General features: G+C 42.2%; 1 protein-coding gene across 2 annotated transcripts in view; it reads right to left on the bottom strand.

The window, feature by feature from the left end:
• Positions 1-27,569, bottom strand: part of LLGL1 (LLGL scribble cell polarity complex component 1) — a 134,385-nt gene that overhangs the window by 63,772 nt on the left and 43,044 nt on the right. For both annotated transcript variants that reach the window (XM_073636375.1, XM_073636376.1), the window contains exons 2-3: positions 26,491-26,588; positions 57-138 (exon numbers count right to left, since the gene is read on the bottom strand). In XM_073636375.1, coding sequence (XP_073492476.1) covers positions 57-138; positions 26,491-26,588 — 180 coding nt within the window. The remainder of the gene's footprint in view (positions 1-56; positions 139-26,490; positions 26,589-27,569) is intronic.

The raw sequence follows: 27,569 nt of genomic DNA, 5'->3' as shown, positions 1-27,569 counted from the left end.
TACCATGGTGGGACTAACCAACGCTGCAGGATAAGAAAACCAACCATTGAGCCTACCTGTCCAGGTAAGAAGTGTAGCTGGGTCACGGTGGCCATGTCCCTGTGCAAACCTGTAAACTCCACTCCAGGGGTCCCATATCTGTAGAGAGTCAAAGTTAAGGAAAGTATCGAAAATATAACCATCAATCAGTCGTCAGAGATAAGAGCAAGAGAACTTCACAGGAAACATAGCCAGTAAGGAGAATAAATTTATATATACAGTGGGGACGGAAAGTATTCAGACCCCCTTAATTTTTTCTACTCTTTGTTATATTGCTGCCATTTGCTAAAATCATGTAAGTTAATTTTTTTCCTCATTAATGTACACACAGCACCCCACATTGACAGAAAAAAAAAACAAAAAAAAACAAAACAGAATTGTTGACTTTTTGCAGATTACAAAAGAAAAATTGAAATATCACATGGTCCTAAGTATTCAGACCCTTTGCTGTGACACTCATTTAACTCGGGTGCTGTCCATTTCTTCTGAACATCCTTGAAATGGTTCTACACCTTCATTTGAGTCCAGCTGTGTTTGATTATACTGATTGGACTTGATTAGGAAAGCCACACACCTGTCTATATAAGACCTTACGGCTCACAGTGCATGTCAGAGCAAATGAGAAAGGTAAAAAAGGAACTGCCTGAAGAGCTCAGAGACAGAATCGTGGCAAGGCACAGATCTGGCCAAGGTTACAAAAACATTTCTGCTGCACTTAAGGTTCCTAAGAGCACAGTGGCCTCCATAATCCTTAAATGGAAGATGTTTGGGACGACCAGAACCCTTCCTAGAGCTGACCGTCAGGCCAAACTGAGCTATCGGGGGAGAAGAGCCTTGGTGAGAGAGGTAAAGAAGAACCCAAAGATCACTGTGGCTGAGCTCCAGAGATGCAGTCGTGAGATGGGAGAAAGTTGTAGAAAGTCAACCATCACTGCAGCCCTCCACCAGTCGGGGCTTTATGGCAGAGTGGCCGACGGAAGCCTCTCCTCAGTGCAAGACACATGAAAGCCTGCATGGAGTTTGTTAGAAAATACCTGAAGGACTCCAAGATGGTGAGAAATAAGATTCTCTGGTCTGATGAGACCAAGCTAGAACTTTTTGGCCTTAATTCTAAGCGGTATGTGTGGAGAAAACCAGGCACTGCTCATCACCTGTCCAATACAGTCCCAACAGTGAAGCATGGTGGTGGCAGCATCATGCTGTGGGGGGTGGGTTCAGCTGCAGGGACAGGACAACTGGTTGCAATCAAGTGAAAGATGAATGTGGCCAAGTACAGGGATATTGTGGATGAAAACCTTCTCCAGAGTGCTCAGGACCTCAGACTGGGCCAAAGGTTTACCTTCCAACAAGACAAAGACCCTAAGCATACAGCTAAAATAACGAAAGGAATGGCTTCACAACAACTCAGTGACTGTTCTTGAATGGTCAGCCAGAGCCCTGACTTAAACCCAATTGAGCATCTCTGGAGAGACCTAAAAATGGCTGTCCACCAACGTTTACCATCCAACCTGACAGAACTGGAGAGGATCTGCTAGGAGGAATGGCAGAGGATCCCCAAATCCAGGTGCAATATAACAAAGAGTGAAAAATTTAAGAGGGTCTCAATACTTTCCGTCCCCAATGTAAGTATTTATATCCATCCCATCATGAGAGCAATATGGTGGATTGCACTGCTGAATAGCTTATTTATGGTGCATATTTTGGCCCCTTGTCCTTATGAGTAAGGCTACATTCACACGTGAGCGTATTTTTGCCACGATTTTGTGCAGGTCACCAATGTAAAAAAGCAGAAAAACGCCTGTAATCTGCCCCAAAGAAGCTCATGTTCTTTTTTGCGCTTAGAGCGTTTTTCAGGCATTTTGCTTCAGGTGACAAAACGCTCAGATCTGAACAGGTGCCATTGAAATGAATGGGATTTTGCGTGTTGGGTGTTTTTCGGGCTGAAAACGCTCAGGTGTGAATGCAGCCTAAAGCCTGGTACACGCGATCGGATTGTTGGCCAACAGAGCGTCAGACTTTTGTCCAAAGGGAGTGTGCCAGGAACTTGTCTTGCATACTAACGGCACACAATTGTCGGCCAAAACACGAACGTAGTGACATACTACATGGAACTTCAGCTCGAGCGCCACCCTTTGGGCACCTTCTGCTAATGTCGTGTTTGGTGAGCATGTGTGTGTTTGTACTTTGGACTTTTGTGTGATGGACTTCTGTACACACAATGCGAAAATCTGGACAACAGACCGTTGTCCGCTGAAAATTTACTAGCCTGCTATCCAACATTTGTTGGCAGAAAGTTGGACAACAATTGTCTGAAGGAACATACTAATGGTCAGATTTTAGGCCAACAGTCTGTCACACAATTCCCTGCCGAAAATCCAATCGTGTGTATGAGGCTTTAGTGACTCACCAAATAGAAGACAAAAAGGATAATAAGGACCTGGAGCTTATACACTCCCATAATTCTGGTTCTATTTAAAAAAGTACTGAAACACAGAAAGCTGTCCCATGGCACAGTTGCAAGTGGTGGACACAGATAGCTAGTTCATCGCTTTTATTCGGAAAGGGAGAATGATGGTTTTGGCAAATGAAAAAAAAAAAAAAAAAAAAAAAAAAACAAACACTTTCAAGAAACCGTGTTGCTTCTTCTTGTGCTAAAAAATTGAGTCTTTTACTGGAAAGCTCCACATTTCACTTTTTTTCTTGCACATTTCTCAAATTAACATGCACATCATGCAATCTACCTATGATTTTCCAAACTACATAGCATGAGACCCTCTGTCTCAATACAAAGTCAACAGATTCCTTGGGTCAGTGGTTGTCAACTTATGGAGGTGCAGTATACGTATTGCTACAGAGGGACCGTCAGAGACTGCAGATATTCTAAAGCAGGGTTTCTCAACCAGGGTTCCTCCAGATGTGGCTAGGGGTTCCTTGAGCAATAAGCAACTTCTGCCTCTCAGATGAGTAACCACTGACGCCAATGATCTTTTTATTTATTTATTTATTATTTAGTCATCTGTATGGGAAGGGGGGTTTATTCCCAATGACCATGAACGTAAGAGGCACTGTTACCAGTGAGCATCACACCAAGCTACTGTGAGCTGTAGATATAGTAATTGTCAAGGGTTCCCTGAGCCTGAAAATTTATATCAAGGGTTCCTCTATGTTAAAGGTTGAGAAAGGCTGTTCTAAAGGAAATGGATGGTCAGACACTGGGCATGCTACAGGCTTGAATGCAGACTACAGAATGCTGAAGACGTGTTACATGAGACTAGCAGAGATCCCTGCTATTACCCCTTTACAAATCAATGCTCTTACTACAGACTGGTGGGGTCCAGGAACGCACAAGTACCAAATTGCCGCAGGTGGCTCTCAGAGACTTCAGCAGTTCCTCAGAATACAGCGTTGTTAAATCTGAAGGATATGTTTAATCAGACAGTAACGTGTGTGACCTGCTTTATATTGCACAGTTCCAACAATGCCAATTTCCAAATCATACCAGAAAAAAAAATAGTTCACACATAACACTCAAATCTCTGACAGTTCACAGCAGCCTTTAGAACTTAAAAAGCTGTTCAAAAGAAATTGGCCCTTGGTATGACTTCCAAAGACTACCGATTTTAGGCTTCACTCAGCCATTTTGTTGAAGCCTGGGAAGGCGAGGGAACATTCTTTCCAGAAGCCCCGACTAACTTTAGCAGTATGCAAACAGCACACAGTTAGTAGAGCCTTGCAAATGACCAGCAGGGTGAATACAGCCAAGACTATAGACAAACACCCTTTACACACCAGTCTGTTACTGGCAGGCTGCCAGGAGCTGCGTTACCCTGACAGCGGGGGGATACGGCCACATGGAGCGGAAGCAGAGGTCCTGAAAGGGGCAGCTTATGACCTTAATTCCAGCATGCAGTACTGATGTACATCTTCAGCCTGGGGAAAAGGAAAAAAAAAAACACAACGGCAGCTGCCCTGCTCACAGCTTACTGGCAGTGCATGTTGGGACTTTTAGTGCCTACATAACTAACTTGGAAGCCACCAAATTCCAAGTGGGAAGTCTCAAATCCATCAAAAGCCGTAAGGCCACCATTTCCAAACTGTCCTCCCCCCCCCCTCCAGTGATGCTTGATTTGCCCATTTTGGGAAAACTATTAAAAATAGACAAAAAAAACAAAAAAATGAACGAACATGGGAGAAGAGCATTCTAACATTTCCAACACCCGCCATGCAAGTCCTTGTTCAGACACTTTGTTATGGGATGACAAGTATCTTCCAATTGTGCTCCTGTGTCGTCATCCCACCACGCTCTCCCCTCCAGGAGACTGCAAACAAGCTGTGCCGACACATTACGCAGGCATGGTCCAGTGTTGTAACAGGAAGCCATGGTAATAGTTTATGATGCACACGGCTTTCATAAACTAAACATTCCACGCTTAAACCTCAGATCTACTTTAAACATCCTCTTCGCTCTCCTTCCCTGCAAGTTGCGGGCATTGCCTGGCAACAAACCAAAAAATAAATAAAAAACTTCCCTATTATCAAGTCCTAATTTCTTTAGAGGCAGTCCCTGAGTTACGAACCTCCGACTTGCGAACGACTCCTACTTACGAACGGGAGGCAGCGTGATGTTCTGCGCATGCGCTGCCACTTTGACGGCAGGCACCTCGGAAAACGACGTCTGCGCATGCGCAGCTACTTGACAGAACATCAGAAAATGACGTCTGTGCCGTTCTGCGCATGCGCTTCCGACCTACAAACATATCCGACTTAACAAACCAGCAGTCCCTAACCCGTTCGTAACTCAGGGACTGCCTGTATACACATACACAGGCCTCACATCATATACAAAATAAATAAAACAAAAACCCCCACCCCCAACCAATCCTAAGGCCAGAAAAATAACATAAAAAATAAAAACTACTACATTTTTATTATTTGTATATAAAAATAAAAAAAGGTCCACTAAGTTACCTAATTTGCAACTATTATTATTCAGGAATTATATAGCAACAGTTTGCACAGCACTTAACAAAATGAAGGCAGACATTACAGTTACATTACAATTTGGTACAAGAGGAATCAAAAGGACCTGCTCCTTAGAGCTTACAATCTAAAAAAGGGAGAATCAATTTTTCTACAAAAAGGTAATCGCTGTGGGGGGATGAGCTGATGGAGGAAGTAAAACAGTGTTAGTTAGAAGCAGGATAGGCTTCTTTAAAGAGAAGGGTTTTCAGGGATCGTCTAAAGATGGATAGATTAGGGGACAGTCGGACAGATGGCCTGACCCTTGAAATAAACTAAACTAGATCATCAGAATAGTCATTATAGCCAATTATTCGCCACATAGCAGAATGTTGAATCACAATGTCAGGTGTATGACCAGCTAGACCTTAAAAAAGGGTAACTTCACTTTCGTGGGAAAGAAAAAAATAAAAATATAATAATTATTAATAATAATAATAATAATAATAATATAGCTAATAAGTATAGCGTACAAAGTTGCAACACAAGCCATATTGTAATTGAAGGTTTTTAAAAATTACGCTTTTCTTTTCAATCTGCAGCTCTGTAATTCTTTGTAAAATGCAATTCAAAATGGCTACCTGAAGGTGTTCTGTAAACAGATGGTGTACAGAACGCTCCCCCCCCCCCCCCGGTATGTCTCGTCCTGATTGTGTGATTGACATCCTGATTTTCACAGAAGTCTGCACCAAGATACAAATTCAATTTTAGGCATCCCCTGCAACAAAAGTCATTTTTGGTGAGATATTCCCATTGGGAAATCACATCTAAAAAGGGATGCAGACCCTGCCACTTTTCTCAGAACCCTGCAGGTGCACAGCTGATTGATATGAACAAAACTACTCCCACACAGATTCACTCTATTTATGGGCACAGACAGCGATTTCTCCAAAACAAAAACAAAAAAAAGTAGGAATCTGCAACAAAGTTTGTTAAAAATCCCTACAATGTACACACACATACATATTTTTTTTATTTTTTTTTTTAATATACACATATATATTTTATACACACACACACACATCTCATTTTCCAATGGTTACTCACATTTAACTTAAAGTGGAACTTCAGTAATTTTTGCAACTTTCCATCTATTAAATCTTCTGCCCTTGTTTGAACTTTGGAAAGTAAAAACCTTTTTTTTCCCCTGCCAGTAAATACCTTATACAGCCCACTTCCTGCTTGTCTGGTAAAAAGCCTAGGCTTACAACATGCACAGCTCTCCCTCCAGAAAGGGAGCAGGGGGTGAGCCATGAGGGCCAATGAGAGCTGCAGAGCTGGAGGTGTGTGTCTGTGTAAATCCAGGAAGCGAACAGGCAGCAGCTTCAGCTGCCCACAGTTAAAGTGGTTGCAGCCAGACTCAGTGGAGGGAGATCTCTGCAGCATATTTGGCAAGTACAGAATCACAGTATATATTATATATATATATATATATATATATATATATATATATATATATATATATATATAATAAAATATGCAAAGTGGTTGGAGGGAAGCTTCAGAATGACAAAGATATTATTATTACAAATTATGTGAGTAGACTGCAGTTCCTCTTTAAAATTAGTTATTCAAATTGAAGCCAAAAAAAAATAAAATATAATAAAAAGCTGCCTTACAATTTGCAGGTCGTTTGATGTACTTTGAGCTATGCCAAACAATGGAAACTTCTCCGCCTTTTCAGATGCATAATATGAAAAAAAAAAAAAAAAAAAAAAAACACAACAAAACAAAAGCTCACTCAAAACAGACAAAAAGTTACAATGTATAACCGACATTCCGGAACCACTGGGAAGAAAATAAAAGACATATGTCGTGTTCTGGCTGGGTTCCAGGCTGCGGCTGTGGCAGGTGACCGAGTGCACATAGGCGGAATCATGAGAACAATCGGGACTGGGGAGGGGTGAGAGTCTCTTAAATAAGAGATTCCTTCTTCCTCTTTGGCTCTGCCTGTTACCATGGCGACAAGACCTTTAAAGTTTTAGGAGGGGAGAGCACATGACAGGCCCGGTCCTGCTTACTCAGCAGCTCGGCGGGGATCTTTTCCTGGGCCAAAAAAAAAAAAAAATAGCAGGAGCATCAATGAAGATACAGCGGGGCTGGAACTTTGATAACCCGGAGTATACGGCACAAGACTGCAGCAAAACACAAAAGTAGGACGTCAAACCTAACATTAAAAATCTACACTCACACCAATGCGTTTTTTCATACTTTTTTTTGCAGAAACCGCAGGACATTTTTAACATGGGTTCCTATGGAACACGTTCACATAAATGCATTTTTGCACCCCTGCGTTTTTGGAAAGGGTCAGGGACTTTTAAATGCAAGAACCTCTCTTTGCTTTCTTGATAGACTTCAATGGAGAAGCTGCAGAAAAGCATGTAGTGCGTTTTTACCACGATTTGCGTTTTTTTAAATTTGCCCAACAACAAAATTTGCCAAAAAAAAAAAAAACAACACAAAATGCTGCAAAATCGCAGTAAAAACCTCAAAAAGCACTGCAGAAATGTTCAAAAGCAAACTGCGTAGGTGTAAATGGAGCCTTAGGCTGTTTAGACTTGCTGTTTGAGGGCGTTTGTAGCGTTAACAAAACGCTTCAACCACCTCCTAATGGCCTCGCCCCTTAAGCTGCAATGGCATCAAATAGGAGTATTCACATGCCGCAGGTCACAAATGAGTCAAGGCAAAAACTATCCAACATACTGCAAACTGCAAACCCGCCGCACGTGACCCATTCAAGCGAACAGGGAAGGACCAATGGTTGACCATATTTTTTTTTTTTTTTTCCCAGACCCCCTTAAATTTTTCACTCTTTGTTATATTGCAGCCATTTGCTAAAATCTTTTGAGTTCATTTTTTTTTTCCTCATTAATGTACACACAGCACCCCATATTGACAGAAAAACACAGAATTGTTGACGTTTTTGCAGATTTATTAAAAAAGAAAAACTGAAATATCACATGGTCCTAAGTATTCAGACCCTTTGCTCAGTATTTAGTAGAAGCACCCTTTTGATCTAATACAGCCGTGAGTCTTTTTGGGAAAGATGCAACAAGTTTTTCACACCTGGATTTGGGGATCCTCTGCCATTCCTCCTTGCAGATCCTCTCCAGTTCTGTCAGGTTGGATGGTAAACGTTGGTGGACAGCCATTTTTAGGTCTCTCCAGAGATGCTCAATTGGGTTTAAGTCAGGGCTCTGGCTGGGCCATTCAAGAACAGTCACGGAGTTGTTGTGAAGCCACTCCTTTGTTATTTTAGCTGTGTGCTTAGGGTCATTGTCTTGTTGGGAGGTAAACCTTCGGCCCAGTCTGAGGTCCTGAGCACTCTGGAGAAGGTTTTTGTCCAGGACATCCCTGTACTTGGCCGCATTCATCTTTCCCTCGATTGCAACCAGTCGTCCTGTCCCTGCAGCTGAAAAACACCCCCACAGCATGATGCTGCCACCACCATGCTTCACTGTTGGGACTTTATTGGACAGGTGATGAGCAGTGCCTGGTTTTCTCCACACATACCGCTTAGAATTAAGGCCAAAAAGTTCTCTTGGTCTCATCAGACCAAAGAATCTTATTTCTCACTATCTTGGAGTCCTTCAGGTGTTTTTTGGCAAACTCCATGCGGCTTTCATGTGTCTTGCACTGAGGAGAGGCTTCCGTCAGGCCACTCTGCCATTAATCCCCGACTGGTGGAGGGCTGCAGTGATGGTTGACTTTCTACAACTTTCTCCCATCTCCCGACTGCATCTCTGGAGCTCAGCCACAGTGATCGTTGGGTTCTTCTTTACCTTTCTCACCAAGGCTCTTCTCCCCCGATAGCTCAGTTTGGCCGGACGGCCAGCTCTAGGAAGGGTTCTGGTCGTCCCAAACGTCTTCCATTTAAGGATTATGGAGGCCACTGTGCTCTTAGGAACCTTAAGTGCGGCAGAATTTTTTTTGTAACCTTGGCCAGATCTGTGCCTTGCCACAATTCTGTCTTTGAGCTCTTCAGACAGTTCCTTTGACCTCATGATTCTCATTTGCTCTGACATACACTGTGAGCTGTAAGGTCTTGTATAGACAGGTGTGTGGCTTTCCTAATCAAGTCCAATCAGTATAATCAAACACAGCTGGACTCAAATGAAGGTGTAGAACCATCTCAAGGATGAACAGAAGAAATGGACAGCGCCTGAGTTAAATATATGAGTGTCACAGCAAAGGGTCTGAATACTTAGGACCATGCGATATTTCAGTTTTTCTTTTTTTAATAAATCTGCAAAAATGTCAACAATTCTGTGTTTTTCTGTCAATATGGGGTGCTGTGTGTACATTGAGGAAAAAAAAAAAAAAAGAACTTAAATGATTTTAGCAAATGGCTGCAATATAACAAAGAGTGAAAAATTTAAGGGGGTCTGAATACTTTCTGTCGTGTGTGTGTGTGTGTATATAATTTTTATTTTTTTTAAAATGATTAACATGTTAAAGCTTGCATGAGATATTAGTAATTCGTTTTAGATAGACTTAAACTATTCAGCAGAAAAGCAGAAACTGGAACGTGGGATATAATCTTAAAATGGGGAGCTTGAACAATCACTAAATTACCAGTTGAACAACTAGGCTTCCTTTCTTTCAGTAGAACGAAAAGCCAAAATGCAATCTATGACCCCACACCCTTAATACATTTGCATTAGCGCCCAACCCTTCCACTAGTTGCTTAAAAGTGTATCCAATGTCAAAAAAGAAAAAGCAAGAAAAAAAAAAAAAAAAAAAGAGGATTTAGTTTTGGATGGTGTAGGCTAATGTTAGAAGTCTTGTCAGGTTTTCATTGCCACTTGTATTGAGATTTAAAGAGGTTGTCTTATTTGCAGTGTCCATCTCTCCTGATCCTTTGATAGCGCTCTTAAAGCGGGGTTCCACCCAAATTTTGAACATTATCTCTATGCATTCTCTTCCTTGCCTAGATGCTGACATGCTGTGTAAAAAAATTTAAATCGCCGTAATTACCTTTTTTTTTCTAATCTTCTTAGCACTTCCTGGTTTTCCTCCCATGGGAGTAGGCGTGTTTCTAGCCTCTCCCAGACCTCCCACAGTCCCCTGGGAGCTAGTCTCAGGCTTCCCAGCATGCATTGTGCAACAGCGTCATCACAACATCTCGGTGAATGCTGGGAGCACAGCATTCACCGCATCCAGGAAATACATGCTTGTGGGCTTCAAATGCCCACAACGAAGATGGAAACCGCCTTCAGTGAATTTTATAAGTTATTCTTTACAACGAAATCGGACACAGGCGGACTTATTACACAGAACATATGAGTAGATATTCATGAGAAGAAAAGTTTGTGAATGAACTCCAAAAAAAAAAAAAAAAAAAAAAAAACGATAGATAGGTGGACCCCCGCTTTAAAGTGGTGTTCCGGTCGAAATTATAATTTTTAAATAAAAATACCCCTATAATACACAAGCTTAATGTATTCTAGTAAAGTTAGTCTGTAAACTAAGGTCTGTTTTGTTATTTTATAGCAGTAGTTTGTTATTTTATAAACTTACAGCAGGCCGTGGCCATCTTAAGTCTGGGCATCTGAAGCCAGACTGTATTTCTTCCTGCATCTCATCCTTGCAGATATCGCACATGCTCAGGTGCAGCACAAGTAGTGTAATAGGTTTCAGGTCAGGTTTCCACAGCAACGGCAGTGTCAGAGGAAGTTGCCGGACCCTTCTCAGAAGGCATTGCAAACAGGAAATGATGCGATGAGCCACGGCCAGGGAAGAGGAAGTGAAAAACGAATACAGCAGATTTACAGTAGGTGCTGAGAAAAAAATAAATTAAAAATATCCAATTTGTTTACAGTGCACAGTTTAGTGAGGGATGCTGAAGAGTTGTAAAAGTGGGTGGGCCGACAATACTTTCCCACAGCCAATGCAAACTTTTACAACAGATTACTATGGCTGTGAAACAACTGCTAAAGCCTGGAAATCTAAAAAAAATTGGTATTAACTGAAACCAAGCATAGAATCAAATCAAGCTATGGTTCATGCCAAAATAGAGGCTATAGTTCAAGACAAAATAAGTTACTTTAAGAGTATATGGTTCCCTTGGATGACACACTATTTACCATCCAATTTTGATGAAGCCCTGTTGATTCCTGGATCATTTTACACACACACACACACACACACACACACACACTCTTCTATAGCCATATGGTTATTATCACACTCAGCCCCGGGGATTCCACCAATCGCTTCTCCTTTTTTCTCTATTCTCTTCTTTCTACCTTTCTCTTCATTATACGTGTTTCTATCTTTTTCCTTCAGGTTCAAAACAAGCAATACTTTTGCGTACTCTTCTTGGTTTCATAAAATCATAGACATAAGCTCCTAGATGCTATACAACAGTGACAATCCCTTATCACTCTTTTCGGATGAATATTTTTTGATAAGTTGTAACTTATTACTTATCTGAGGCTTTGTTATACCTTTATTATCTCATTTTAGGTTCCAGCCTCTATTGACCAAGCTATAAAATGTTATTTACATGACTAATCCTAGAACAGACTAGGCAAAATAGGTGATTTTCAGTTATATTGTGGAGCAAGGGTTGTTTATTATACCTTGACATTTTTGAACTTATCTTTGCAATTTGTTAAACTTTAATAAATAACTCTTGTCAAAATTTGTTTAAAGGAAGTTGCAAACCTGTCTGTGGAAGTTGTACCTATAGGTAAGCCTAGAATAAGGCTAAGGCTTACCTATTGGGTACTGTAAATATCCCCTAAACATGCACTGTGTTTTGCGGTGATGTGTGCGCGTGCGCTGTGAAGAAACGCCCCCGTCCCCCCGTGCTGTTTCTTCACGAGTGAGTGCCGTGGCTGGTGGCTCCCACACTCATGCGCGGGAGTGACGTCACGTGGCTCCGACCAGTCACAGAGCCGGAGTCCATGGCCCCCGAAGGAAGAGGGGGCGAACATGGATTGCGGCCTGCAGGGGGACGGCGCGGGCTTTGTTTGCAGGGGCAAAGGAAGTAAAACCCATCAGGGTTTACTTCCTCTTTAGCCTACCTAGGGTGGCCCTGAAAACGAAACCCGCGCCATCCCGGCTGCAGGCCGCAATCCATGTTCGCCTCTTCTTCTTTCCGGGGCCATGGACTCCGGCTCTGTGACCGGCCGGAGCCACCTGATGTCACTCCTGCGCATGCGTGCGAGAGCTGCCAGTCACGGCACTCACTCGTGAAGAAACAGCACGAGGGGTATTTTCCCAATACAGGTAATGAGGGAAAATCCAATGAGCACACCTGGTCTAGTGACACGGTATGACAGGTTCACTTCAAGGGCAGCTGAAGGAAGACAATACCCGACACGGGTCTGTGAGGCCTGCCTCACATGGGCTTCAGCTTGTAGAAGTGCAATGTGAACAGCAAGCGTTGAAGATTTTAACCACTTCAGCCCCAGAAGGATTTACCCTCTTCCTGACCAGAGCACTTTTTGCGATACAGCACTGCGTAGATTTAACTGACAATTGTGCGGTCGTGCAATGTTGCACCCAAACAAAATTGACGTTACCTCTGCGGTTTTAATTTTTTTGCGCTATAGACCAAAAAAAAAAAAAAAAAAAAAAGCGCGACAATTTTGAAAAAAAGCAATATTTTACTTTTTTGCTATAATAAATATCCCCAAAAAATATATATTAAAAAAAATTCTCACTTTAGGCCGATATGTATTCTTCTACATATTTTTGGTAAAAAATAAATAATATTCGCAATAAGCGTATATTGATTGGTTTGCGCAAAAGTTACAAAATAGGGGATTTATGGCATGTTTATTATTATTATACAGTATTTATATAGCGCCAACAGTTTACGTAGCGCTTTACAACTTGAGGGTAAACAGTACAAATACAATACAATTTGATACAGTAGGAATCAGAGGGCCCTGCTCCTTAGAGCTTACAATCTATTATTTTTTTTTATTAGTAATGGCGGCGATCTGCGATTTTTATCGGGACTGCGACATTATGGCGGACACATCGGACACTTTTGACACTATTTCGGGACCATTGTCATTTATACAGCGAACAGTGCTATAACAATGCACTGATTACTGTGTAAATGACACCGGCAGGGAAGGGGTTAAACACTAGGGGGCGATCAAGGGGTTAAGTGCGTCCTAGGGAGTGATTCTAACTGTGGGGGGGGGTTGCCTCACTAGAACATGACAGATCACTACTCCCAATAACCGGTCATTTTGCTAGGCAGAACAGGAAAATGCCTCGTCTACAAAAGGCATCTCCCCATTTTGCCGCTCCGTGACACGATCGCGGGCCCCCGGTGGACATAGAGTCCATGGGACCCACTGGCATGGTCATGGAGTACGCGCGCCCGCAATACTGCGATTTAAAAAGGAGATGTACCTGTATGCCCATTTGCCCAGCCGTGCCATTGTGCTGACGTATATCGTCGTGCACTGGTCAGCATGTGGTTAAAGTACCATTCAGCTCCAGTTTGTAACTGTTATACATGTTCTTATGGGAGTGCTGATTGACACTTTAAAAGCGGAGTTTCACCCAAAAAGGGGAAGTTCCGCTTTAAGTCCCTTAGGTCACAGGGACCAGAAAGCACCTTAATTTCATTCCTGAAAGTCAGCAGTACATAACCAAAAACAGTGCAGTCCGTGCCATCATAGGCTGACACTGACCAGTACAGCTGCACATGCACAATCCTCCTTTTGTCAGGGAGAACAAATTGCTCAGAGAGTGACCGATCTTTGAGATGATGGACCGGATGTCCCACACTCACAAGTGGGAGGGGGCGAGAAATATAAATTTAGATTTTTTTTTAATAGCAGGTCTGATCCAATAGAAACAAGAACATAGTTTTATTATGAATGCCGAAACTGCTAAATACCACGTGTATCTGTTCTTACCACAAAAGAATATACAAAAAGCTCATCAAACTGTTCATCTCCTACTGCCGTTATATCAGACAGCAGAGGTTACTTAGGAATACAGAAGACTCCAACTGCATCATGGGAGGCGATTTTTTTTTTTTATGGTTCAAACGAGGAGGTGGAATGGGCACACACAGTAAAGTCGTCGTCGTCCCTCCCCCAACCCCCAAGCTGATATAGAGGAACCTGTAGATTTTTTTCTTTGCTCCTTGCTGCTCAATTTGATGCCAGAAACAAAACAAACTACCAAGTACAGGTATAAGGATCACGTGACAGCGCTGGGGTTTGTGGATTGACCACTCAGGTACCCAATACCATCACATGATAGCAGTAAAATGTCCTCAAACTCAAGTAGCCTCCCTGTAACAATCTGGGCTTTTTTAACTCTTGGTTGCCCCTGGAAGTGAAGGTCGGTCAAATTCATAATCAAATTGCACAATCCCTTGAAGAAAAAAAAAAAAAAAAAAAAAATATGTTTTATCTAAACCGAATGTGAACTGTTTAAGCCAGCCATAGACAGTTCGAATCTCAACCAGTTCAGCAGGAACCAGTCAAGATTCGAAACATGTATGGGCAGGCTGAATGTACCAAAAGTTGATCGATCAACTTGGGTACAAACCAGCCCGTCAGATTTTACATGCGATTATTGCTAGTTTCCATAACAGTCACAATGTAGCTGAACGGTACACAATGTAGCTGAAACCAGCTGATGCTTAGGGCAAAAACTATATCGAATCATCTCATCTCAAAAAAAAATTCTCCCCTCATTTTGAAAAAAAAAAAAAAAAAAGCAGGAAATAGTCAAAATCCTTCTCAGGCTTTTTTTACCTTTATTGCCATAAATGTTTTTATTAGGGAGATTGCCCTGTCCTTTCCTGTCTTGTAGACACAACAGGAAGCGAGAGAATTCCACTCTCAGGCTCCATTCACAACAAAACCACGTGTTTACGAAAACAGTAAAAAATACGTCACGTTTGCGATGCCATTTGTTAATGGCACCCCCTAAAACGCAACAAGCAGGCACGCTTCGCAACGAACAAAAACGAATGCAGCAAAAAAGCTATAGAGGCTACTTTGCCATGTCTGTTGCATGTAGGGGGGCCCAATGGAATGAACAGGCTGCCCTGCGTATGTTGTGCAAAAAAAAAAAAAAAACACACACACCAAAAACAAAAAAACACAACATGCATGTCTAGCAAATGCTAGAGTTGAATGCAGACTCAATACGCAATACGCCATGCGCCACCCCCCCCCACCGGAAATCTTCTGGGGTTTTTTTTCTGGATTTTCACAAATTTTTTCAGTGAAGTCATAGTTGAAAAAAAAAAACGCATAGAAAGGTTATCCCCCCCCTTTTTACTTCTCTTTTCTCTATGTTTGACAGAATGGTGAGGTAGTACCAGTTTTCTTATGGTGCATAGTTGGACAGCTATTCCCAAACTTCCTACAGAAATGGAAGGCATCTCAGGTAGATCATCGTTGAGAATGTACGAATCATCTTGCATACCTGAATTCTATCTTTATAAATGGTGTGTCACTGACTGTTCTTGTCTGATTTCATGGAATCTGCCTTTCTGATTTAAATAAAAGGTTTGAGAAAAAAAAAAAAAAAAAAGAAGAAGGAGGAAGGAGTACCGCTGATTCTCCCCCCCCCCCCCCCCACACCCCACCCCCAATTCACTGGTAGTTTGGGACATAGGAAGAACCCCTGCCTGGCTCCTCTGGAGGGGGAAGCATTTTCTAGCCTTTACCACACAAAGTAAACAGTAGTATGGCAACAAACCTGTTGGTACCATAAGCAAGCTGCAGAAACAAGATTCCTGTGCCTACATAAACCTTTACCTACCACCTTCCCAACTATAGAAACACAAGGATTTCGTCCTTAAACCCCCCCCTCCCCCCCCTCCAGTTCCCTGCAACAGATTCCTTGCGCCATGGCGCATGTTGATTGCCCAGGACATATTTTCTTAATGCACAACAGAAGCTCATTAATTAACTAATTAATGTTCTATCGCCTGTTAATACCCTGCCGTCTATCTGATAATCCATGCCGCTGTCCTCGGCACTGCTTGGTTGGGGCTCTCAGAGGGGGATTAGCTGTGGTAACAGATTGCAGAGCGTCTATCAGAAGGTGTTAAACCTCCCTTAGGACTGGGCTTGTATAACCAACACGGCACAGAATCAGCACAATTAGGACTTACTTCCATGGCACAGGGCTCCGGGTGTACAAACATGAATTATGGATACCAGCACACACTGCCAGCTCCTTAAAGAACTCCGCCTATACAAAATGTTTAAAGTATAACTAAAAGGCAAAAGTTTTGGATAGAGAGGAAATGGATTATAATAGTATATATAATAGTATATAATCAGTATACTCACAAGTGGGTATACTAGTAATAGTATATAACTATATATAATAGTATATATAATAGTAGATAATAGTATATTATCAGTTATTGCTTTCTGTGTCCCCGTTAAGGAGATTTACTGTCTCAAAAAATAAATAAAAGAAAAAGGCGTAGGGGTTTAAGAGCGCCCCCCCCCATCTGAACCATACCAGGTCACATATCCTCAACATGGGGGGACTCTGCGCCCCCCATGTTGATGACAAGGGCCTCTTCCAGACAACCCTAGCCGGTGGTTGTCAGGGTCTGCGGACGGGGGGGGGGGGGGGCCTTATCAGAATTTGGAAGAACCCCCCCCCCCCCTTAAGAAGGGGGCCCCCAGATCCCAGACCAATATGTGAATGAGTATCGGGTACATCGATGTACCCGATATCCAGTCACATGGGGGGTGGGCGTGATCTGGGAGCCCCCTTCTTAAAGGGGGGCTTCCAGTTTGATAAGCCACCCGCCCGCAGACCCTGACAACCACCGGCTAGGTAGTCAGGAAGAGGCACTTGTCTTCAACATGGGGCAAGGTTCTTTGGGGCAGGGGGAGAGCGCCCCCTGCCCAAAGCACCCACTCCCATACGACCTGGTGTGGTTGGGGGGGGGGGGGGGGCTCGCTCGTCCCTTTCCTGACCTCCCGGGCAGCATGCTCGGATAAGGGTCTGGTATTGATTTTGAGGGAGGGGGGGGGGGGGACGGGACTCCACGCCATTTTTTGTTTGCCGTGGGGGGTCCCCTCCGAATCCATACTAGACTCATCAGTTGCTAAGGACGTGGTCGGCTTCCCGGCCTCCTGCTTAGCACCCAGCTTTATACAGTGGTAAACTAAGAACCGCAAAACATCATAAATGCACCACTTGCATTTCTGGTGCAGCTCCACTGACGTTTATTAGCCGCAAATAGTGGAAATAAGGCCCCGACCCTTTCCAAAAACGCTCCGACCGCAAAACGGATAGGTGTGAACTAGTACCATAGGAAACCATGTTAAATGGACTGTAGTGCATTTCTGCAAACTGCAATAAAAAAAAAAAAAAACGCATAGGTGGGAACTTGGGTAAAAAGGGAAAGTAAAGAAAATACCAAATTTTGGAAAAGTAATAGAGGGGAAATCTTCCAATTGGGGACACTAGTTCTGGTGACCTAGCGGGTCCCAATGGATCCCCTTACTGCAGCCATTCTCACTCACCTCCTGTCTGGCTATGGGACAGGAAGTGAAGGGAAATCTCAATGGGAAACAGATGTCAAAAAAAGTTTAGCCCATAGTTCTATTTTAAGGGGATTTCTGGTTTGATTTTTTTTTTTTTTTTTTTTTTTTTTTTTTTTTTTAAGCCCCTTCCCGCCGACTGTACGCACATATGTGGCCTCGGCTTTAAGGGGTTATACCGGGATGATGGTTCTAAGTAATTTTCTAGCACAAAAAATTAATTTTAACATGTAAGCAACAAATTGTCAGAAAGGGTTAAACAGCAGAGATGGGTACGTTTCTTTCGATGTTTGCGAAGGCAGTGCTACTGCCATTCTGCATGTGAGCCGATCACCAACACTAGACATTTGGAATAACTTCCAAAACTTTCTCAATTTTAATTTATTCAATTTATTTTTTTATTTTAAGAAAAATAGGACTTCTTTTATCATTTAAATAAATCCTTAAAAGTGTTACTAAACCCACAAATATAAAATAAAAGTCTGTATATGCAGTAACGCATGCTTGTTTTACTCACTGTGGACTGATCCTCCTCTTCCACATTATCGACTGATAGTACAGAGCCTTTGGAGTCACTCTGCACATGCTCAGTTTGGTGTGTATTGCTAGGAGGGTTTTTTATTTTTGGGAGGGTGCATGTAATCAGTACAGGGCCAATCAGCACTGTCCAGACAGAGGGTCAGCAGTCCTACAGCCTTATAGGACAGTCACAAGGAAAATGAAAAACTCCTACAAATTTTAACCAGACACTGATAGAAGTCACAAGACTGCTATACACTGCTGATGAGAAAAAGGTAAGGGCAGTTTATATTTACTTAAATATTTGAATTTCCATGTTCTGCGTACTGTGGGAGACCAGATAGAGTTTAGCAACACTTTAATAACAAATTTTACATGAGCTTTTATACTTTATTGTAACCCTGATTAAGGGGGAAGTATTTCAACCCCAGAAAACGCAACAGCTTTCTACAGATAAGCCAATAAAAGCTCATGCTGGACTATGACAATTGGTATGTCGTTCTTACAGCTTTCTACATGGCTGGACTCAGAATAACTTGTCACCTATAAATCCCATACTTTAAAAAGGAAAGAAGAAAGAAGCTGACCCCAGTGGCAGAACTACCAGGGTTGCAAAGGTCACACTTGTGACTGGGCTCACTGTGGGGGGGAATCCTATGACAGCAGGAAGGTGGCCCGCACACAACTGATATGGAGTAATACACTGGTATGGCACCCATAGGTGGGAAGAGAAATATCCAACCTCTATAGACAATGCTGTTTGTGTTCTATGGCCTGCTGTACCTACAAAGTACAACTGATGTAAAAGTGAGCGAGTATTTAAGTACACCAATGCCATCCTAAGCAGAGCCCAGACTGCAAAAAAATAAAAAGAAAAAAAGAAAATGTACTTTTCCCCAGAGATGCTCGCTAGCATCGCCATGGCAACTGGCACTCAAAGTGCTCAACTGGACAACAAATGTGGCCACACTTCATCCCTTTATGTTAGAACAGAGGAGCTATTCAGGGGACAGTTGCTTAGAGACACCAAAAAAAAAAAAAATTCTCACTGCTCCCTTTCCAACAAGATCCCTCAACCTACAAGAGCCACTAAACCAACAAGATGCTTATGCAAGGAACAAAAACATAAATAACATTCAAGAGTAATCCCTTTAAAAGGATCGAAGAAAGCGTAGGTACAACTAGTGACTCTGCTTTACTACTCAGCATTTGCACAACACACACAAATAAAAACAAGGCAATACTTTCATAAACACTCTAAAACAGTAAGACTTCATTCACACTTGTGCGATTTGTCATATGACTTTGGGCATCAAAGTCACATGACAAGTCGCAGCCCATTCTTTTCAATGGCACCCAATCAAATAGGTGCAGCTTAAAGTCACAGCAACTTTGAAAAAGGTGCCCGCGCTAATTTGGTGGGACTTTGATCCATAAAATGCAAAGTCGAATCAAAATCGCACCAAAAGTCACACTGAAAATCGTGCTGTTTTGGAGACGGGCTAATGGAGCCAAACTTAAAATGTAAAATACGTTTATATGGACTCAACTGAACCCTTTGATTAATTTACAAATAGATTCCGAAATCAAGTTATCAGCACTTGTTGGTTAAAGCGGAACATTTTTTTTTTTTTTTCAACTTTCCATCTAATAAATCTTCTGCCCTTGTTGTTTCAACTTTGGATAGTAAAATACTTTTTTTTCTGCCAGTAAATACCTTATACAGCCCACTTCCTGTTTGGAAAAAAGCCTAGGCTTATGACATGCACAGCTCTCACACTCTCGTGAAAGTTTGCCAAGAAGGGAGGAGGAGAGGAGTCATAAGAGAGCCAATAAAAGCTGCAGTGCTGGAGGTGTGCCTCTGTAAATCCAGGAAGTGAACAGGCAGCAGCTTCAGCTGCCCACGGTTAAAATGGTTGCAGCCAGACTCAGTAGAGGGAGATTTCTGCAGCATATTTGTCAAGTACATAATCACAGTACAGGCAGTCCCGAGTTATAAACTGGTTAGGGACTGCTGGTTTGTTCTTAAGTCGAATATGTTCGTAAGTCAGACGTGAATGCGCAGAGCTGTCGTTTTTCCGATGTTCTGTCAAATAGCCGCGCATGCGCAGACGTAATTTTCCGATGTGCCGCCCCCGTTCTTAAGTAGGAGTCGTTCGTAAGTCGGATGTTCGTAACTCGGGGACTGCATGCATGCATGCATGCATGCATGCATATATATATATATATATATATATATATATATATATATATATATATATATATATATATATATGTGTATGTATGTATGTATGTATGTATGTATGTATGTATGTATGTATGTATGTATGTGTATATATATATATATATATATATATATATATATATATATCTCTCTCTATCTATCTATCTATCCATCCATCCATCTATATAGATATATATATAGATATATATATATAGATATATATATCTATATATATAGATATAGATATATATATAGATATATATATAGATATCTATATATATATATATTCAAAGTGGCTGGAGGGAAGCTTAAGAATGAAAAATATGTTTTTATTAGCAATTATGTGAGCAGACAGCAGTTCCTTTTTAACTTCCCATCACTAACTCTTCAACTAATTTGCATGCCACAAAAACAAATCTACTTTTGAGAACATAAGGCTTGCACTTCCCTGGGCAGACAATCGTGCAAAAATTGAATTAAAATCTCCACATTAAAGTTTCTATTATTCCAAGCCTACGCTGAACAATTTTTAAATTTGTAAACTAACTTTATAAAGATCCCCAGCCACTTAAAGTGGATGTAAACCCTCACATATAGCCTCAGATGATACACAGAGATGGAACAAATCTACCTACATAAGTTTTACATGTAGATCTGCTGTCTTTAGCTCTATATATCCTTTAGAAAGTTCAGATCCTGTAATGACGCGTACAGACTTCTCGTCGGACTGAACTCCGAAGGACTTTTCAACAGAGTTCCGAAGAAACGGACTTGCCATCAAACAATCCCTCCAAAGTCCGATCGTTTCGAACATGATAACGTGACTAGAAAAGGAAGTTTAATAGCTAGTATCCAATAGCTGCCCTTGCGTTGTTTTGGCTCCGTCGGACTAGCATACAGACCAACGTTTTTTTCGATAGGAATCGAGTCTGTCGGAAAGATTTGAAACATGTTCCATTTCTAAGGTCCGTCAGATTTTGACAGAAAAGGTCAGATGAAGCCCACACACACACGATTGGAATGTCTGCCGGAAAGTCCGCTCGTGTGTACGCGGCATTAGGAGATTTTCTCTTCCGGTTCAGCACTGCAGTGAAGTCTGAGCATACAGCCAAGACAGCTGATTGGCGGAAAGGCACCCCCCCCCCCTCCTCATAGGTAGAGACTTTCAGAACGGTTTGTTGAATAGCACTCTGCTAATCTATTTATAACTCCCTCCCCAACACAAAACTCAGGCTCCTTTTATCACAGTTGATGGAGAACTTGTCAGAAGTTATCAGGCTGATAACAGAAGAACGGAGCAGGAGAAAGAAACCGGACATAGGGCTTTGACGAGAGAAAAGAAAAAAAAAAAAAAAAACTTTGCAGATATATGTGCCCAGCTCAAAATTTCATGAATCGGGTTTACATCCACTTTAATTCTGTGACCAGTATTTACTCTGCACCACACATTTCATTAGGGCCTGCCTTCTGCACTACAAAGATACCGAGAGGAGGAGTCTCAGGAGGCGAAGTCAGCACAGGAAACACTGCTGCAAAGACAAGGTACCATGGGATATGTAGTCATTAGAAATTAAAAAAAAAAAAAAAAACAGTAGGAGACGAAAAATCTGCAACACATGAATGGTATCCAGGAAGCTGTGGAAAGGGATAGACAGCAGACAGGCAGTAATAACATTCAAGAAAATTCCCCTTATATTGGATTCTCATAAATAACTACTGTTTGTATTGCCATTACAAAAGGAAAGTATGCTGTAATCATAGAATTATTTTAAGGCTTTCTATATTTCAATTATTATAGTTTAAAAATGCAACGGCATCTGATCGTTACACTATTAGATAGCACTGCAGATAAACCGCATGGGGAGGTAACAGTTTTCATTTGGCAGCTAAAGGCTTTTTATCAATGAAGCCTCCAGCCTGCATGTGATCACTATGGTTCCCCCATCATGACAGCCAAGATTTATGCTAGCCAAACACTGGTAGATATTGCTGGTTCAGTCTGCAGACTGAACAAGAGACAGCCAATACTCCCTCAATCCATGCTGAACAGAGCGTAGGGAGGAATCTGCACTGCTGTCTATTGTGTTTAGACAGCCACAGCACCTGCAGCTGTGGGAATACCCGAACAATGACTGCAGTAGCTGTTCGGCCAAGAATTTTCCATCTGGCTTAATCAATTTTTAAATCTGTTTTTGTTGAGCCAGATTATGCCAACTGGGACAACCATGGTTGAAAATTCTGCCAATCCAGCAGGAAGTGGCTGAAATTAGAGCAGTGTACGATTGAACTTTAGACCCAACAGCTGCACAAAAGCCAGGTCAGGTCCCAGCCCCCCTCCAATACTGACTTTATAATCCATAGTTTTAAGCACTTGGTTGCATATACTCAAAAGGGGCCAATCAACTTATAGGTTTAACAGTTAGCCAAGTCACCCTCTGTCTTCCATTTTCCTGGATACTTTAGTGATGTGAACCCCATACCACAATACCCTACCGTTGCTGTCCACCTGGGAATTTTAGGCACTCTCGGCCAACTTTGTTCCAGTTTCTCCTGTTACAGACAGACAGACAGACAGAGAACTAGCTGGGGTAGAGATCCTACCAATATAGTGTTCCTGAGAGATCAAAGAAGCCATCCTCTACTAAATGCCGTGGTATCAGTTTTGGGTGGACTATCCTTGAAGGCAGGGACTGATGTGAATGTAAATACACACACACACACACACACACACACACACACACCACACACACACACCACACACACACACACGTGCATCTCAAAAATTTGACTATCAAAAAGTTCATTTACATCAGTAATTCAATGCAAAAAATTAAACTCATATTTATATAGATTACACACAGTGAAATGTTTCAAGCATTTCTTTCTTTTCATTTTGACAAATATGGCTTACAGCTAGTGAAAACACAACATTTAGTAATCTCAGATTAGATTAGACCAATAAAAAAAATAAATAAATAAAAAAAAAATTAAAGGAAGAAGAGGAAGAGGGTCTTTTAATAGAGAAATGTTGGCTTACTGAAAAGTAGGTCCATGTACAGTATAGTATGCACTCAATACTTGGTCGGGGCTCCTTTTGCATGAATTACTGCATCAATGTGGCGTGGCATGGAGGCAATCAGCCTGTGGCACGGCTGAGGTGGTATGAAAGCTCAGGTTGCTTTGATAGCGGCCTTCAGATCATCTGCATTGTTGGGTCTGGTGTCTCGTCTTCCTCTTGACAATACCCCAGAGATTCCCTATGGGGTTTAGCTCAGGCGAGTTTGCTGGCCAATCAAGCAGTGATACCATGATCATTAAACCTGGTATTGGTACTTCTGGCAGTGTGGGCAGGTGCAAAGTCCTGCTGGAAAATCAGCATCTCTATAAAACTGGTCAGCAGAGGGAAGCATGAAGTGCTCTAGAATTTCCATAGAGGGCTGCGCCGACTTTGGACTTGATAAAACACAGTGGACCAACACCAGCAGATGACATGGCTCCCCAAATCATCGCAGACTGTGGAAACTTTACACTGGACCTCATGCAACTTGGATTCTGTGCCTCTCCACTCTTCCTCCAGACTCTGGGACCTTGATTTCAAAATGAAATTCAAAATTTACTTTCATCCGAAAAGAGGACTTTAGACCACTGAGCAACAGTCCAGTCCTTTTTCTCCTTAGCCCAAGTAAGACGCTTCTGACAGTGTCTCTGGTTCAGGAGTGGCTTGACACAAGGAGTGCTAAAGTTGTAGCTCATGTCCTGGATAGGTCTGTGTGTGGTGGCTCTTGAAGCACTGACATCAGCCATAGTCCACTCCTTGTGCATCTCCCCCAAATTGGATGGCCTTTGCTTCACAATCCTCTCAAGGCTGTGGTTATCTCTGTTGCTTGTGCACCATACTTTTTCCTTCCACTCAACTTACCATTATTATGCTTGGATACAGCACTCTGAACAGCCAGCTTCTTTAACAATGACCTTTTCTGACTTACCCTCCTTGTGGAGGGTGTCAATGACTGTCTCCTGGACAACTGTCAAGTCAGCAGTCTTCCCCATGATTGTGTACCCTACAGAGCCAGACTGAGAGACCATGTAAAGTGTTTTGAGTTAATTAGCGTGTGACACCATGAGTCTACAACATTATTAAACTTTCACAATATTCAAATTTTCTGAGATACTGAATTTTGGGTTTTCACTAGCTGTAAGCCATAATCATCAAAATTGAAAGAAAGAAATGCTTGAAATATATCACTCTGTGTGTAATGAATCTATATAATATAGGAAGTTCCACTGTTTGAATTTAATTACTGAAATAAATGAAATTTTTGAATATATTCTAATTTTTTGAGATACATACACGTTTGTGTAAAGCGCTGTGTAAATTGACGGCGATATGGAAGTACCTGAAATAACTACATAAATATCATAATAGGCGATAAAAGTTTTGATGCCCATTTTAATTAGGAAACATCATAGGCACCAAAATCAAGCCCCCCAACTCTGTACTTCTGGTTACCTCAAGCAGTCGGAGTACAGCTGCAGAGCACATGAGCATAGTAGACATTTTCAGAGAATAGGCTGCGTGGCTCCTAGCAAGATCAGAGAATTATGACTGCATCAGGGCTGAAGATAAAATACAAGACCAGGTGGGTAGCACTCATCCGGGCAGGGGCAACGAAGTAAAAATAAATTTAAAAAGTCACATAAGAAACTACCGTATATACTCGAGTATAAGCAGAGTTTTTCAGCACATTCTTTTGTGCTGAAAATTCCCCCCTCGGCCTATACTTGAGTCAAGAACTTTTCTGCAGCAGAGAATGACATTTTCCAAACTGACTTTGGGGACACTTGGTGCTAGGAACCCCAAATTTGGTGTGCAAACCCAGGGGAACTAGCACTAAAACATATCTAAGGCTGGTGTTCCTAGCACTAAGTGGCCCCAAGATACGGGGCCTCAAAGTCGGTTCGGAAAATGTCATTCTCTGCTGCAGAGGTGCTTGACATTTTCCGAACCGAATTTGGGGCCCCATATCTCGGGGCCACTTAGCGCTAGGAACCCCAGCTTTTGATATGTTGTAGTGCTAGTGCCACTGGGTTTGCACACCAAATATTGGGGTTCCTAGCACCAAGTTGCCCCGAGATACGGGGCCCCAAAGTCGGTCAACTGTGTCCATCTGCAGCATGTCATTTCGGGACCCTTTGGGTCCACAGACCCCAAATTTTGGCTGCAGCTAGGTGGCATCTAGGAACCCTTAACTACCGAGTTTGAAGTTCAGGGGACCTATGGCTGCAAATGGGTACAGTGAGGCATGCAAATGGGCATTGTTGACCCCCTTTTCCACTTACAGTAGCTGCGCATTTCTCACCCCAGGCTTATACTTGAGTCAAGAAGTTTTCCCATTTTTTGTGGTAAAATTAGGTGCCTCTGCTTATATTCGGGTCAGCTTATACGTGAGTGTATACGGTACATGCAGCCTTGTTGACACATTGCACAGGCATGGTCCATGGTTGTAACCATCAGGAAGTCAATCCAGGGAAATTATATGCAGCCTACCCTGGAGAGAGATTGCACATCAGCAGCACAGAGATACAAAAATAACTATTAAAGGCAAGACAATTCTGTGTGTTTTAGCAGCCTAAAAAGTCACCCCATTAGTACTAAGCAAGACCTATCCCGCTACATAAAAGCAATATTGGGGGAGTTGGACTTTGTCATACACAATGGAATATTTTCAGTGCAGAAGCAAGTTTGAATGCCTTTTCAATATAGCAAATCTGTACAAAAACAAGTAATCCGATCCCCACGGTCATACAATTTTATTAATGAAGTGAAAAGACTGAACAAATAAAAAATTTCCCATACATGGAAGCTTGAAGAGAGAGACCGGCTCTACTCGAAACTCTTCTATCCTCTGGGGGGAAAAAAAAAATCAGGGATCAGCAATTCCTCCACACCCTCCCCCCTGTGAGGTGTTACTGAATGCAATTACCTGCGGAACGAAAGATCAACCGCAGCTGACAGTAACCAAAATTAGGCCGACATACAATAGCGCTGCCAGTACAAAGGAGAGATTAGCAAGGGATGTCAAACGACCGCTAAACGCTCAAATAAAATGCTCCGTCTGCTGTCTTCCAATTTGTTCGTTTTTTTTTTTTTTTTGTTGTTTACGATTTAAAGGATACATTTTAACAGCTCCAGATTTGGCACCGATTGCCATGATCCGCAGCCCAGGGTCAAAGGCAAGAGAGCTTGGCTGGTTGGGGAATCCATGTTCCACGGTCTGTAGGAAAAAAAAAAAAAGGGGGGAAAAAAAAAAAGAGATTTAAAATTAGTAAATTTATATAGCAGAAAACCACCAATATTTAGAATAGGTAATCACAAATCACTAAAATCTCATAAATAGGGATGAGCTTGGGTTCATTTCAAACCTGGAAGGAAACATACAGTGCTGGCCAAACCAGCTGCAGCCGAGGCTCCCCTAATCCTGCAGCTCTACGTCCACAGAGAGGTGACACCATTGACTAATAAGCCAATAGTAGATCAATGTCACAAACATCCCGGTTCCTTTGCATACATGCAGCTGCGGGGCATCAGCAACAGCTGATTGGGCTGACACTCAACTTCCTCCTGAATTTGACCGAATCCAAGCTCATCCCTATTGCTGATCCTACCATGTAGAGCCTTAAAAAGGCACTTCCTGTTAGTGGGTGACAACGTGAGGCCAGAAGTGGCTGCTTAAATTACATTTGGCAAAAATGGTCCACTATAGTCACATTCGGGAAACACACTAGGGTGTATGTACAGTAGAGAGGAATTGGCTACAGGAGATCAGCAGCAATTTGATGCAACAAAGTATAAAAGTAACAAAGCAGTTTGATTTATTACTTTCAGTCTGGTTCAAATATGTGCGTTGCATTCGCACACTGCATTGCCCAAAAAACATGTGCGTTTTATAGGCAGTGCTGTGCAAATTGCAGGCACGTATTCTTCTATGGGAACGCATCTGATTTGCAGATGTGTTCCATTGTGAACAGGCATTCTCTCCCCCTCCTCACTACACCCCCCTCTCCCTGCCCAGCTGATCCGCAGCAACAACGGAGAAGAAGCGCTGAACAGCTGCTTTTTCCTCTTCGCACAGAGAACGGAGCTGGAATTCGCACCGGACTGGTGTGAATCCAGCCTTAGTTTATTTCAACAGCCAAAAGCAGAAAAGATCAAAAGGATGTGCCTTCTGCTTCTCCTGAGCCAATCCCTCCAGTTC

The sequence above is a fragment of the Aquarana catesbeiana genome, linkage group LG06, assembly GCF_042186555.1.
Source record: "Aquarana catesbeiana isolate 2022-GZ linkage group LG06, ASM4218655v1, whole genome shotgun sequence".
In the NCBI taxonomy this organism is placed as follows: Eukaryota; Metazoa; Chordata; class Amphibia; order Anura; family Ranidae; genus Aquarana; species Aquarana catesbeiana.
The sequence above is the reverse complement of the archived record's forward strand: the minus strand, read 5'-3'. Positions and strand labels throughout refer to the sequence as shown.